This window comes from Pocillopora damicornis, chromosome 8 (assembly GCF_964200805.1).
Source record: "Pocillopora damicornis chromosome 8, jaPocDami1.2, whole genome shotgun sequence".
Classification (NCBI taxonomy): domain Eukaryota; kingdom Metazoa; phylum Cnidaria; class Anthozoa; order Scleractinia; family Pocilloporidae; genus Pocillopora; species Pocillopora damicornis.
The window spans coordinates 13,210,743-13,223,754 of record NC_142677.1 but is presented as its reverse complement, the minus strand read 5'-3'; the positions used below and the strand labels follow the sequence as shown (position 1 = coordinate 13,223,754).

The following is a 13,012-nucleotide window of genomic DNA, read 5'->3' as shown; positions in this document are numbered from 1 at the left end:
GACCAGGTGACGTCAGTTGTTTGACATAATAGTAAGTCTATTTTTCTTTTCTTTTTGATCTCGACTTGATTCAAGTAATCGAGGGAATGTTTCATAGATGAAGGTGCAATTTGTAACTGTGGATTTGCAAACCCCGTATCACCACAGTTAGAAAAAGTAAGGTTGTCTACGTTCCGTTTCCTTTGTCGAGTGATTTGATGGGTATTCTGCCCGAGCCGGTTCATTTTACCCTCTGCTTGTTCCGCAAGAACTTTCATGCTGCATTTACCTTCTTTAAGTTTAAATTGGAAAGATATCTCTACACATCGAAATTACTTCCTTGAACGACAAAAACCTTCGCTCAAGAATGTTTTGAGGCTACCAAATAAGTTAGTCCTCAGGCCCGTGTTGTTCGAAGGATGAATAATGCTATGCGGTGGGTAATGCAGCACCAGTTTTAGCCACTCATGATCTCATAATCAGCCACGCAGACTGTGGCTGATTATGAGTTAAAAATGATAGCGAAAATCGAGAGAAGTAAAAAATACTTGAAAATATACTTTACCAAATGGTAAAGTTACTTTCTAACGGCTGTTGTTAACCTGATTTCGTTATGTGATTCCTCGATCCCCAAAACCACTCGAGTGTTTCAAATTCATTAACACCGATCCGAACACCCACCGATCCGGTAGAAAAATCCCTCGGTCCAATTTGCGACGTCCTTCAAATCCCCTGGAGGGCCCTCTTTCAACTCAGGGACGTTAAGGGCGGAGTGGGTGAAGGGATGTTATGGCTAGGCTCAAGGAGGTACATCTTACACAAAGAAGCTTTGGTACATGAAGTTATTATTGTTTAAACAAGAAGAAATACCTATTGCCACAGGTATTGAAAAGCTAAAATTTGACTGAAGTGTTAAGGTGAACAATTACTTTAAAACTGCAAACAGTGCCTCATGAATAAGTATATAACACGACACTAATTGGTCAAGATGCGAGGAAAAACCAAAACAGCATCACAGGTATCAAACAGCGAAGAGAGCCAATCGCTAATGACAGGCTCCTTGAGAGCCAGAACTCTCCACAGATTTGATTCCACACTGACTGATATGGTCATACACTTGATAAGAACAGTGTGTAGTTGTGTGGTTCCTTTCAATCACTTGGTCAATGGCAAAAGCTGAAAATCATATTTACAGTTGAAATTATCTTGCTAGAGAAAAAGAAAAATTAATAGGAACATTTTTAATATGGAATTCACGATCTGAATTTTACACTTCCTTCCAAGAGAGTCATCTGGTTATATTAGGAAAGTGTTTTTCTTTCCCGATCTGGTAGATTTTAAAATTTTGCAAGACCCGAAGAATTCGTTACCAGGTCTCCCATGCGCGTCTGTTGTAATCTCTTGCAGAAGTTGCAGAGCCGAGGAGTTTCCCCGAGTAGACCTACACTCACGCGATGTTGTACCAGATTTTTTTTGCACTTGGTGCCCTGATCGCCTTATTGCTGGTCCTTATCTGTATTTTTGCGCTATATATAGCTCATTTAAGGCGCAAATTTGCCCACATACCATCTGCGCCACTGACGAGGTGAGATGTTTATTTTGTTCAACTTACATCTCTTATTTCCACTTCTGGCTAAACCTGCCCTCTTAATTATGACTGTATCTTATGGATAATTTGCTCATCGGGTATCATATTTCTTCGTATGCCGTTCGTGGCAAATTTGTGCGTGTACAACGTTGAAAGGCCTGCATCAGTAACAGTTAGGAACTTTATGTGACAGTCTTAGAAGGACACAAAGATTTGGGAACCAATGTAACCCCTGCTTAGAATGTACGTTGCAAGAACAATTGGCGAACCGTTGCACACAAATTGAATCGCATAAAGTAAAGGTAGCTCCTTTGATAATTGGCGAAATAATAATTTTGAGAAAGAACTGGGTGTATTAAATACTAATGCACGGGATGCGACTTTGAGAAGGGCAGTCAACCTGTCACTTCATTATGGTGCAATTGAATTTCCTGAAACAAGAAGATTGACCCGACAGGAGAGTTTTTGCTGCTATATGCCCCATAAACATCATATGTAGAGAATTAGGGAGCTTTAGTATTCTATGGAAGTTAGGGAACATAGTCTTTCTCCCAAGTCTACCTTAGCTTATCTGGATCAATATCAGCATCTGTGCAACTGCTCACCTATCCCTCCCCTAACCCAACATTGACCCTGACTTGTTATCAATTGACTGTTCTTGAGTTAGGGGAGGGGGTTGTAGTAGTACCCCTAAAATCTTCTCTATAGTGCTGGGGGAGGGGGGGGGGGTGAAAGGGGTTGTAGAGAGCCAAGAAACAAGTCAAGCTCTCAACAGCATCAGTTGCTTTATGTCTCTCTCAGAAACTTAAAGAGGAATAACAAGAAAGGAAATTTGAAAGGAACATCTCACAAAAGCATTCCCACCAAACAACTCTACACACAATGTTTGTTTAGTTTCTTTTTTCTTTTCTTTTTTTTTTCACTTCTTTTTAAAGTTTCTTCTCTGGGCACACAAAAGACGTTATTGCATGCCGTGATGCAGGAAATCCCATTCACAGCTTATTTCTACAGTGGTGAGTAACTTCTTGTGTCATATTGTTTAGGAGTGAATTCTTATAACTGTTCTATTAACAGTGCTAAAGATATGAGCTAGTTTTAAGTTTAATTATGGTATTTTTGAAGGTCTTGGGGGAATTAAAGAAATTTGAAAAGGTGACAAAATTTGAACTTCATAAACATAGTTATGCTTCAAGACCTTTACAAGGTGATCATTTCCCTTTTTCTTTTGACCTTAAAGTGTGTTTCAGGGATGATATTGTAAGGAGAAATTAGATACTAGTCACTCTTAGGGGTTAAAGGGTTAAGTACTTTGGTAAATGTGATTTTATATTCTAGATCATAAATAAATTTTGAGTTGAGGTTGACTTAATGGCAAATTAATTTTATATTTTTAACTAAATTATTTTTATGATTTGACTGTTCCTTTTTTTTATACAGGCATATCGAATATGGTGCAATTTTTGTGTGTTGGTTTATGCATTTCCCCTTAATTGTAATAACTGATCCAGAGATGGTGAAGGTACTTGTTGAGCAAATGTAACACATTATAAACTTATAAAGCCAATAAATAGGTATATATATTACTATTGAGTTTTTAAACAGACTCCAAATTAAGTTTGAAGCTTGAAGTCGATTTTAAATTCCACAATGATCTAGTTGGATTGATTAATTTCAGTACCACCTATACAGTTTACCTGAAACAAATTGATTTGAGTTTTACAGTAGTATATATTGGAAACTAAATAATCTGGGCAAAAAAAATCTTTGGAATTAGGCTCTGTCAAATGCAAATGTGGAAGGTGTGATAATTTTTATGATTCTGGTGTTTTAAATCAGGTATTTTGTGCTTTCCCATGTCTTAATTAAGAAACACTTCTGAAGCTTTTTTCCCTAATATCCAGGAAATATAACAATTTCCAAGAATTACCAGTCATTCATCAGTAAAAATACAGTGATTAATGTTGATTTTTAAATGTACATTTACTTATGCATGGAAACAAAAATTGAAAGGTGTGTGTATAAGATAGTTATGTTTCACCTTTGATTGATTTTTCAAGCTTGACCTCAGTGCATAGCTTTGGATGTCTTTCAGATTGTAGGCCAGAAAATTGTTTTTTCTTTCAATTTTTCATAGGACATTCTTGTTACCGCTAACCTCCCCAAGCACTTCTTAGCCTATTCTGCTCTTGGCTATCTCTTTGGGCAAAGGTAAATGTACTTTATGTGAACCTATTAAAGTTTGTTTTGAATTTTATAGCTACACTCCCAGACATAATTAGTCGAGATGTCACTTCTCCTGAATAACGTGTATGATAATGAGAGCACAGTAAAGAAATAGAGAAGGTGTTTTTTGTCTTGTCACAAGCATGGGACAAAGAAAAATATCATGACATTCCATGAGGAATTAAACCTCAGACTTTCAAATTCTGTGCTTCAATGCTCTACCACTAAGCCTCAGAGACTCTATGACGAGCAAGGACATTACAAAGTTCATACATAGGATCAGCATCTATGATGTTTTTTTTTTTCCCTCACTCAGTGTTGTTAATCCCCAATGTCTCTATGCCATCTTGTAGACCAACATTGAGAGTGGCGGGGGGAGACAGTAGGTGTTCCAACAGATGTGTCTGGGAGTGTAATTTTTATTGTGGTTTGTCATGTTTCTGCCAGCTAGAGCAAGGGACTCTTTAACTTAAAAGTATAAGAACATTGCAGGTGTTAGAAACCACAGTTTGGTCTAAAATGGAAGTAAAGAATCTCTGTTTGTCCTCTTTGGTATCTAATTTGGACAGTGTGACAAAATTTTAAGGGGCAAGGTTTAGTGTTCTTATACTCATAAACTTGATATTGTACTGGGGATGGTTTCCACCAAGTCTCACAGGTCTTGAGGTTTTGGTATTTGCAAAACCATCTTGCCACTACTGCTTAAGTATAGTGTGCATTACTGCAAAGATCACTTGGTTGATTATGACAAATCCGGGCTGGTTTCCAGATGAAAAGATGTGCATTTAAACTGTACTGGCCAAGTTCACCATGTTGTATTTGTAGCTTTACTGTCACAACACATACCCAGAACTACAAAATTAGAAGGCTGATGGTAATTTTGCATCTTTGGGTAGAGTAGAGGGGGTGGGGGAGGGGGCAGGGGGCAGGGGGCATGGGGCAGGGTTAACCTGTCACAGAGTGGTGTCCCATCCAAGAAGGATGGTGTTACTTCTGGTTGCCACAGAACTGGGTAAGACATGGGTAGCACATGTGAATCAGTTTTGTATGAAGACTTTTTACATGTGAAGTCAATGCTGTGATATTTACAATAAGATTGGCTTTGGGTGACCTGTAGTGAAGCCCTTTTCACCATGAGATGTACATTTTTTCAGATTTCTTGGTAATGGTCTGGCAACCAATGTGAATAATGAGGCCTGGAAACAAAGACGTGGCCTAATGAACCCAGCTTTTCACCGCAAGTAAGTATGGCTAGTTAAGTAGCAAGATCTAATTTTCTGGAAACTTTGGGAGTTTGTCAACCCTTTTACTTCAAGGATCTAAATATCAGTTCCCCACATTGTCTGCCATGCCTCTTATAATTTTAGTTTCAAAAAATATGGTGCTAAATCATACCATATAGATACCCCTTCTGAACATTTTCCTTTCTTCTCATAATCTTTCTGGGTGAAGGTGTTGAAAGGAAAAAACCCTTTTCAATCATCCTTGGGGGTGAAAGGCTAAATTATGGCTTGCTTTTTATAAGCTACACCTGAATCACTATGACAATACATTTGCTGCTAAGTTATTATCAAATTTTTTAAAAACAAGCTGGTTTTAGCATTATCATGAGCTTTGTATTAGAAAAAGAATAAGCAATGCTTGTATTGTTAGTTTTGCAAGTATTAATTGTGTATACTTTCAGTTTTGTATATAATGATGGTGTTAGAGAAAGATGTCTTTTGTCTTGTCATGAACATGGGACAAAGAAAAAATTTTTAGTCCACACCAGGAATTAAACCTCAGACCTTTGCATTCCGTGCTCTGTCCAATGCCCTACCACTGAGCCGCAAGGACTCTGTGGTGAGCATGGCCAATACAAAGTTGATATATGATTCCTCATGTGAACTCAGAATTGTTTTCTTTTTCCTGTGCTCATTACAAGATGAAAAACATATTTGTCTATTTCTTTACCAAGCTCAAAATTGGCCATCTTTTTTAATTATTCTATTTAATAATGTAGGTTTCTTGCTGCTACATTTGTAGATGTACATTGAAGAACTTACATTTAATTTTCCTGAGATGTAATATGCATATACTTCACTCTATCCTTTTTAAATCATTTTCTCACTGACAGGTACCTTAAAGATTTGATGAGTTCTTTTAATGCCACAGCTGATCTCCTCGTCTCTCATCTGGGTAAAATGGCCGATGGGAAAACAGAAGTTTGCATACTTGAACAGTTTGGTCATGCAGCCTTGGATATCATTTGCAAGGTAACACCTGAGCTGGCCTTGTGTAGTAATCGTGTCAGAGCGCATTTCAATAGCAGCCAATCAGATCAAAGGGAATTTTTCATAATGAACCGATGATAAATCAGACAGATTCATTCAGGGGAAATTAAAACGTAACATACTTAACAACCTCCTTTTTCAGATTTTAAGGAAAGGCTTGTAGGGATTATCACTTGGCTAGAATATCAACAGTTATTTTCCAAACATTAGGGTGTGTTTCGACCAATCATTGAACATTATGCCGGCATAAACAGGCGTTATGCGTAAATCATCTCACTTCTACAAGATTTGTGATTATCATAATTCCTGTCTACTCATCAGCAAGATGTACATACTGTCTTAACGGTGTGTTTGAGTGCCAATTATAAATTTCTTTTGTAGTTAAACTACAAAGCATAAACAATTAGACGCCAAACATGGTGTCATGGACACATCTTTTGCAGTTTTCAGTAATAGTCGGAATATCGTTTGAGGAGGTCGGCGTGGTATTTTTGAATATCTAGTTGATGAATAGTTGATGATGAATCTTTTTGAATATCAATTGATATCGGTTCATGCATCAGGAACACGTTGATATAAATTGCCTCCGCGGGCGGAGAAGCGCATGTCCTGCGGCGCGAAAAATAAGGGTCTACTCTTAGGCTAGTGGAAAACGATAAAAAATATCTGCGAGCATGAGTTTCTGGAGAGTTACTTTGTTATTTTTTTAATGGTTAAAGGAGCATCTTCTTTTTCAATTCTTTGTCATTATGTAGGTTGCTTTTGGCATGGACGTAGATGTTATGAGCGGAAAGGATACGACATTTAGAGATGCAGTTTCTCTGAGCTTTGAAGGAGTTCACGTTTCACAAATGAACCCTTTTCACAAGGTATTTAATTCGTGTTATTGGGCCATATAGACTAATAAATCAATAAATAAATTAATACAGTGCTCCAAGCTGCCACCATCTTAGTTAGGGGTAGGTGCGCAGTTGCTTAGATACTGACATTGATCCCAGTTTATTTTAACCCGTGCTACATAAACGCATCTACTCTTTGGTTTGTTCAAATTTTTTTAGTGGAACGTTTTCCAATATCTATACCAATGGCGCGTGGTAAAGGCAGTAAAATTTTTGCGTGAAACTGGAAGGAAAGTGATTGAAGCGAGAAAGCATGCCATGGCAAGAGGAGAAGAGGTCCCTGATGATATATTACAACGAATTATTCAACAGCAAGGTGTTTAATCAGTCTCTCAGCCACTCAGTTGCTAAGTCACTCAGTCAGTGAGTGAGTATGTAAGTCAGTCAGTCAGTCCGTCACTCACTCACTCAGTTAGTCAGGCAGTCGGTCGGTCAGTTGGTCAGTCAGTCAGTCAGTTATTAATTCATTCAGTTGGTCAGTCAGTCAGTACAGAAGGTCAGTCGGTCAGTCAGTCAGTCAGTCAGTCAGTCAGTTGGTGCAGTCAGTCAGTCAGTCAGCCAGCCATTTAGTCAGTCAGTCAGTTATTCAGTCAGTTAGTTGGTCAGTCCATCAAGCCATCAGTCAGTCAGTTAGTCAGTCAGTAAGGCAGTCAGTCAGTGGGTCAATCAGTCAGTCATTCAGTCTGTAAGTCAAGACAGTCGGTTGGTTTAGTCAGTCATTCCGTTGGTCAGTGAGTTAGTCAGTCAGTCAATCAGTCGGTCAGTTAGCGGTTCAGTTGGTCGGTCAGTCTGTCAGTCAGTCAGCCAGTCAGTTAGTCGGTTAGTCAGTCAGTCAGTTGCTTAATAAGGCAGTCAGTCCGTGGGTCAGTCTGTCATTCAGTCAGAAGTCAAGATGGTCAGTTAGTTTAGTCAGTCAGTCGGTCAGATAGCAGGTCAGTCGGTCTGTCAGTCAGTCGGTCAGCCAGTTTGTCAGTCAGTCAGTCAGTCAACCAGTCAGACAGTCAGTCAGTCAGTCACTCAGTCAGTTGGTCAGTCAGTCAGTCACTTAGTCAGCCAGTCATTTAGTTGGTCATTCAACCAGTGAGTGTATCAGTTAGTCTGATAAATATTCTTTTATCTATTGAATTTTCTAGAATCAGTTCCAAACTTCGACATTGAGGACATGTTGGATGATTTCGTTACTTTCTTCATTGCTGGTAAGACACGTTACACGTAAATGTGAAAAAAAAACCCTCCCTATCTCTCCACGCAGCAGTCGCATATTCTTAATGTTTACTAACTATTTTCATTATCATTTTTCAAGGTCACGAAACTACAGCCAGTTTGTTAAGCTTTTGTGTTCTTGAGCTGGGAAATCATCCGGAGATAGTTGACAGGTAAGACTTAAGGCCTATTTACACGGCACGACTTTGTCGCATGCGACAAGCTTACGACAGGCCTACGACATGACTTAAGAGTCGTAAGCGAGTTGTAGGTTTGATTTACACGAAACAATTCGTGTCGTAAGCCCGTCGTAAGCTTGTCGCATGCGACAAAGTCGTACCGTGTAAATAGGCCCTTAAAGACCAACCAATTTTGAGGGGAAGGAAACCCCGGGGTGGCTGGTGACTTGCGCGGGGGCTACGGGGGTATTGGTGGTTATACGAAAGTTGATGTGACCGTTAAGTTGAATTGTCGAATTTTAAGCCAAGGTAATTTTGAACCCCTGAACATTTCTCTTGTTGAACACCCCTCAAGTTGCCGTACACCATTAAAATGTAACACGACATTTGCCTTTTTCCCTCCATGCGGCTTCAGAGTTTGAAAAGCTTGTAAAATTCAAAGATGAAATCAACGTTGTCGCAGTGCATGTCGATAACTCCCTGAACGTACACAATCATCTGTTCCCGTGTTTATATACGTTTATATACGTTTATATACTGTGGCTGAATGGATTGAGGGTGTTGAAAGACGTGCACTATCAGGTCGGAAACCTCAACAAAACATGTAGCGTAAAAACCTGAGTTTTAGGAGTTTTCTTTCTGAATTTTCGTTAAATTTTAGTTTGTCTGTGGGAATGTCACAGACAAACTACGTCCCATCGTAATCTTTTTTTTTTCTTGTCTAGTTTGTTGGAAGAAATACATGATGTTCTGGGACCTAAACAGCATGTTGCGTTTGATGACCTGGCCAAACTCAAACAACTCGGGCTGGTAACGCTTCTTTTTTTGTTAACCTTTTTTGAACCGGAAAAAAGAAAACACACAGATGCTAGTGAATTCACCAGACTTTTACCGATTGCAATAACTCTGCCTCTGTGAGGAAGAAAAATGGGAAGAAGGACGAGGCAGGCCTATAAGAATTAGGTGCACTTTAAGACTGCGATCTAAGACGGATTTCAACACTCTCCCTGACAATGTGACAGACAGGAAAGGGAAATACCTCGAACACGAACGAGTGTTAGGGTCACAATGGTCCGTCTATACATTCGTTAAGGATCGTTGGTTTTTCTCTGAAACCTTAAATTTCCTCAGTTTTTGGGTTAAATATTACATGGCTTGTAGCTACAGTTTAAATGTTTTTTTTAGTGTAGTTTCTGAATTCTCTAGCGAAGTTGCCCGCAAACATAGAAGAGAAATAAGTCAAATCGAAAACCGCAGAGCTTTACTACAAGTGGCAGTACTTTCCTAGATACCTCTCAACAATCTTCAATTTACTGTCAAAAGTAATCCTGAATTGCATCGCTTTTCCATTTCTTCGAGCTTTGATTGGTCGAGAAACTTGCATCACCCTCTCAACCAATGAGATACAAAACTAAAACCAAACACCACTCTTTCACACCTGTTTTCCCGCGCTTAAACTGTTCACTGCTTGTCTTTGCTCTGAGTTCTCATTGGGTCTTAATAACATCCTCCTTTATTCTTATTAGACGTAGTGATTACTTTAGTTTTGTTTCTTGACTCTCGGTCGAAAAGCGCGGTATTAAACGTAAAGGTAAAGTTAGTTAGTTAATAGCGCTTCCTTTTTAAACTTTTTTTTTATGACTATGTTGTCAACATGATTTATGATGATGTGTATCCGCCACAGATCATAACCTCAACTGCTTCTTATTTATAATAGGTACTAAAGGAAACTTTACGACTATACCCTCCAGCAGCTGCTGGTTCACTACGAATGTGTGAAAAGGATGCAGAAATTGGAGGATACAAAATACCTGCTAACGTTCCTATCATGGTACAGTATTTTTCCATAACGCGGTTTGTTTTCATCTTGGATGTCTGTTTGACTTTGTGTCTGTCTTTATGTCAGTTTACTTAGCTTTACTTGTCTGTCTGCCTGTCTGTCTGTATGTCTCTGTCTCTGTCTCTGTTCCTGTCTCTGTCTGTCTCTGTCACTGTATCTATATCCGTCTCTATCTGTCTGTCTGTTAGTTTGTAGGTTTATTGTTTGTTTGTTTTATTTTGTTTTGCTTTTTTTTTTTGCAGTTTCTAACGTATGTTCAATCTTGCAATTGTTTTCTGTTGACGCAAATTTCAAATTTACTTCAGACTGTTCTGTTGCTCCTTCCCCTTCTGTTGACGAGAATCGGCCATCATCTCAATTTTCGTAATTTTCGTAGCTTTTACACAGGGTTATTTGGCTCATGAGCGGTTTTGCAAACCGTGTGCAGCATGTATATTTCATAATCGAAAGAATGAGCTAACACAGCTCAGAACACCATGTCAAATATTCTCTGTCAATTTTGATCAGGATTATTCCTTTTCTACGTAAATCAATTAGTAAAAACAATGACCGCTTCAGTGCTGCACTATTTGAGTTGTGCAATTTTTTTCTTCAAGGCTCTTCAACTTTTTAGAACAAACTTGTCATTACGATCTCTCCTTTTACTCCCCCAAAAGAAATAGAATGTGCTTATTGATTTCTAGTTGAGTACCTTTGCCAGCAGCCGATCTCCTAAGTACTGGACTAAGCCAGAGGAATTCAATCCTTACAGATTTGACGATGAAGAACAATTGAAGAGGTATATGGTGCTACTCTTTACGGGCTGGTTAGTTGTATTCGCTCATGCAAACTGTTACGTGACCTTTGACTCGAATACGCTTGTGCGATTAAACGAGAACCTATCCACAATTCTTTTCTTATGTGTAATGTTCTATGTACGTCATTAGGACCTACATTATATAAGCGAAAGGAACTACAGAAAACGAGAGTAAACTGGCCATGTTGTTGTAAGAAGCGAGCTTTGATTGAATTTGTGTTCAGAGTCAATGCTATTGTTTTTTAGTCATCCGACCCCAAACAGCACATTGTGTAGGACTGCCATTTGCAATAAAAGGTTGATTCGAGTGCGAGAGTTACAGTCGTTCGTGTTAGTTTTTAAAAAGGATTCCTGTCGCTGAAAAGTGAACATGACAAGCGAGGTTTCTTATGACAGGACTTTAAAGCTTCAAGGATTAATTTTCGCCTCATACAACGACCACAGTAACTTTGTCAATATTTCACCCTCGGGCATTATCCCCGGTATACAACGCAACTGTAGGTGTCTCAAATGAAAAAAGGAACTTCAAACTAATGTATGAAGAATTTTGTTTTTTCCAATGCCGCATTTAGTTCTCATTACAATTACTTCCCGTTTTCACTTGGACCCCGGAACTGTATCGGACAAAACTTTGCACAGGTAAGGCAACTAGGGAGTATTCAGTAAAGTGGGGTGGGGCTAGTGATCCACTTTTCTTTTTCCATCTATTGTACTTGTAAAACAATTAGGCACACCTACTTTTGGTAGTACCCCCTCCCTAGGGGAGGATCCCGTTTCTGTCCCAGTGCACGTTGCAAATCATTTTTCAAGAGGATTTTGTAAGCTGGAACAGAACAACCCGACCTGTATCAAAAAGGGGTTGGTGGTAAGAATTGGTTTTGATCTCTACATTACCTTGTTCTTTTTTAAATTGTAGAGTGACAAGACAGAAAGCAATGTAAATAATAATAAATTTTATCAAACGATTTTCGACATATTAGCTTCACACCAATGAACAAGAGAGTTTATTTCATGACGCTTTTTCTCCTTTGAAAAATTTCTTATCATCGCCTCGTGTTTTGCCATTAAACAGATCGAGGCCAAGGTTTTGTTGTCACGCTTCCTTCAGACGTTCAATTTTTCTTTGGTACCTGGACAGTCACGCGATGTTCATGAAAGAGTCACGCTTCGACCCAAGGATGGCGTTATGTGTACTTTGACTAAGCGAAATTAACCTACTTGTCGAGCTCTCGCTATAATGGTTCGGAAGAAGCTCCCAGAAATTCCATTTGTGAAGAAAACGGGTCCTTCAATGAAATTGCTGCATATAAAGCATATTTTGATTACCAAGAAAGACTAAGGACATCTCTAATAATTAGTAGCAACAAGTAATAAGAAAGACTAAGGACATCTCTGATTAGTAGCAACAAGTAATAATTTCGCGTGTTTTTACAGTGCTTTTACAAATTTTTGTGAAATAACTGGTTCAGAGTGCTTGAAATAGATGAAAATGCTACGTCATTAAACGAGCTTCAAAGCACTTGTCTTTCTTGTACACCTCTCTTCTGCGTCTCCTCTGCTTTCACCTTTTGTTTCCACGCAGACTCGACGACCAGTCATTCAATGAGAATGAACATAGCATGTAATTTTCGCTGCGGAATACTTTCAGATGAAAACATACCACAAACAGCGAAGACAGGAACCTTAACGGAAATTCGAGGGTATATCCTTTAATAATTTCATATTTCTAGGAGTTCGGAAATGCCATTTCTCTGCAGACAGACAATCCCAGGGGTTGGAAAACAGGTGACGTCAGTTGTTCAACACAGTATTAGGTCTACTGTTCTTTTCAGCGTTTGATCTCGACTTGATTCAAGTAATCGAGGGAATATTTTAGGGATGAAGATATAACCGTTGATTTGCAAACCCCGTTTTATTACAGTAAGGAAAATTAAGTTCTATCTATGCTCCGTTTCCTCCGTCAAATTTTGCGTCTGAGGCTTTTTTGCTCGGGAGTCAGAGGTTCAAGGCAATAATCTGCATCTGGTTAAGA

At 38.8% G+C, this 13,012-nt stretch overlaps 1 protein-coding gene across 1 annotated transcript; it reads left to right on the top strand.

Annotated features, from left to right (window-relative positions):
* The first annotated feature begins 1,363 nt into the window (after nt 1-1,363).
* LOC113668134 (cholesterol 24-hydroxylase-like) lies at nt 1,364-12,485 on the top strand. Its single transcript, XM_027184012.2, has 15 exons — nt 1,364-1,564; nt 2,503-2,580; nt 3,005-3,086; nt 3,702-3,775; nt 4,945-5,031; nt 5,907-6,045; nt 6,819-6,932; nt 7,122-7,278; nt 8,096-8,158; nt 8,266-8,338; nt 9,070-9,154; nt 10,062-10,175; nt 10,868-10,962; nt 11,553-11,619; nt 12,053-12,485. Exons 1-15 carry the CDS (start codon nt 1,434-1,436, stop codon nt 12,191-12,193), a joined length of 1,500 nt encoding a protein of 499 aa, XP_027039813.2. The 5' UTR covers nt 1,364-1,433; the 3' UTR covers nt 12,194-12,485.
* The last annotated feature ends 527 nt before the right edge of the window (nt 12,486-13,012 follow it).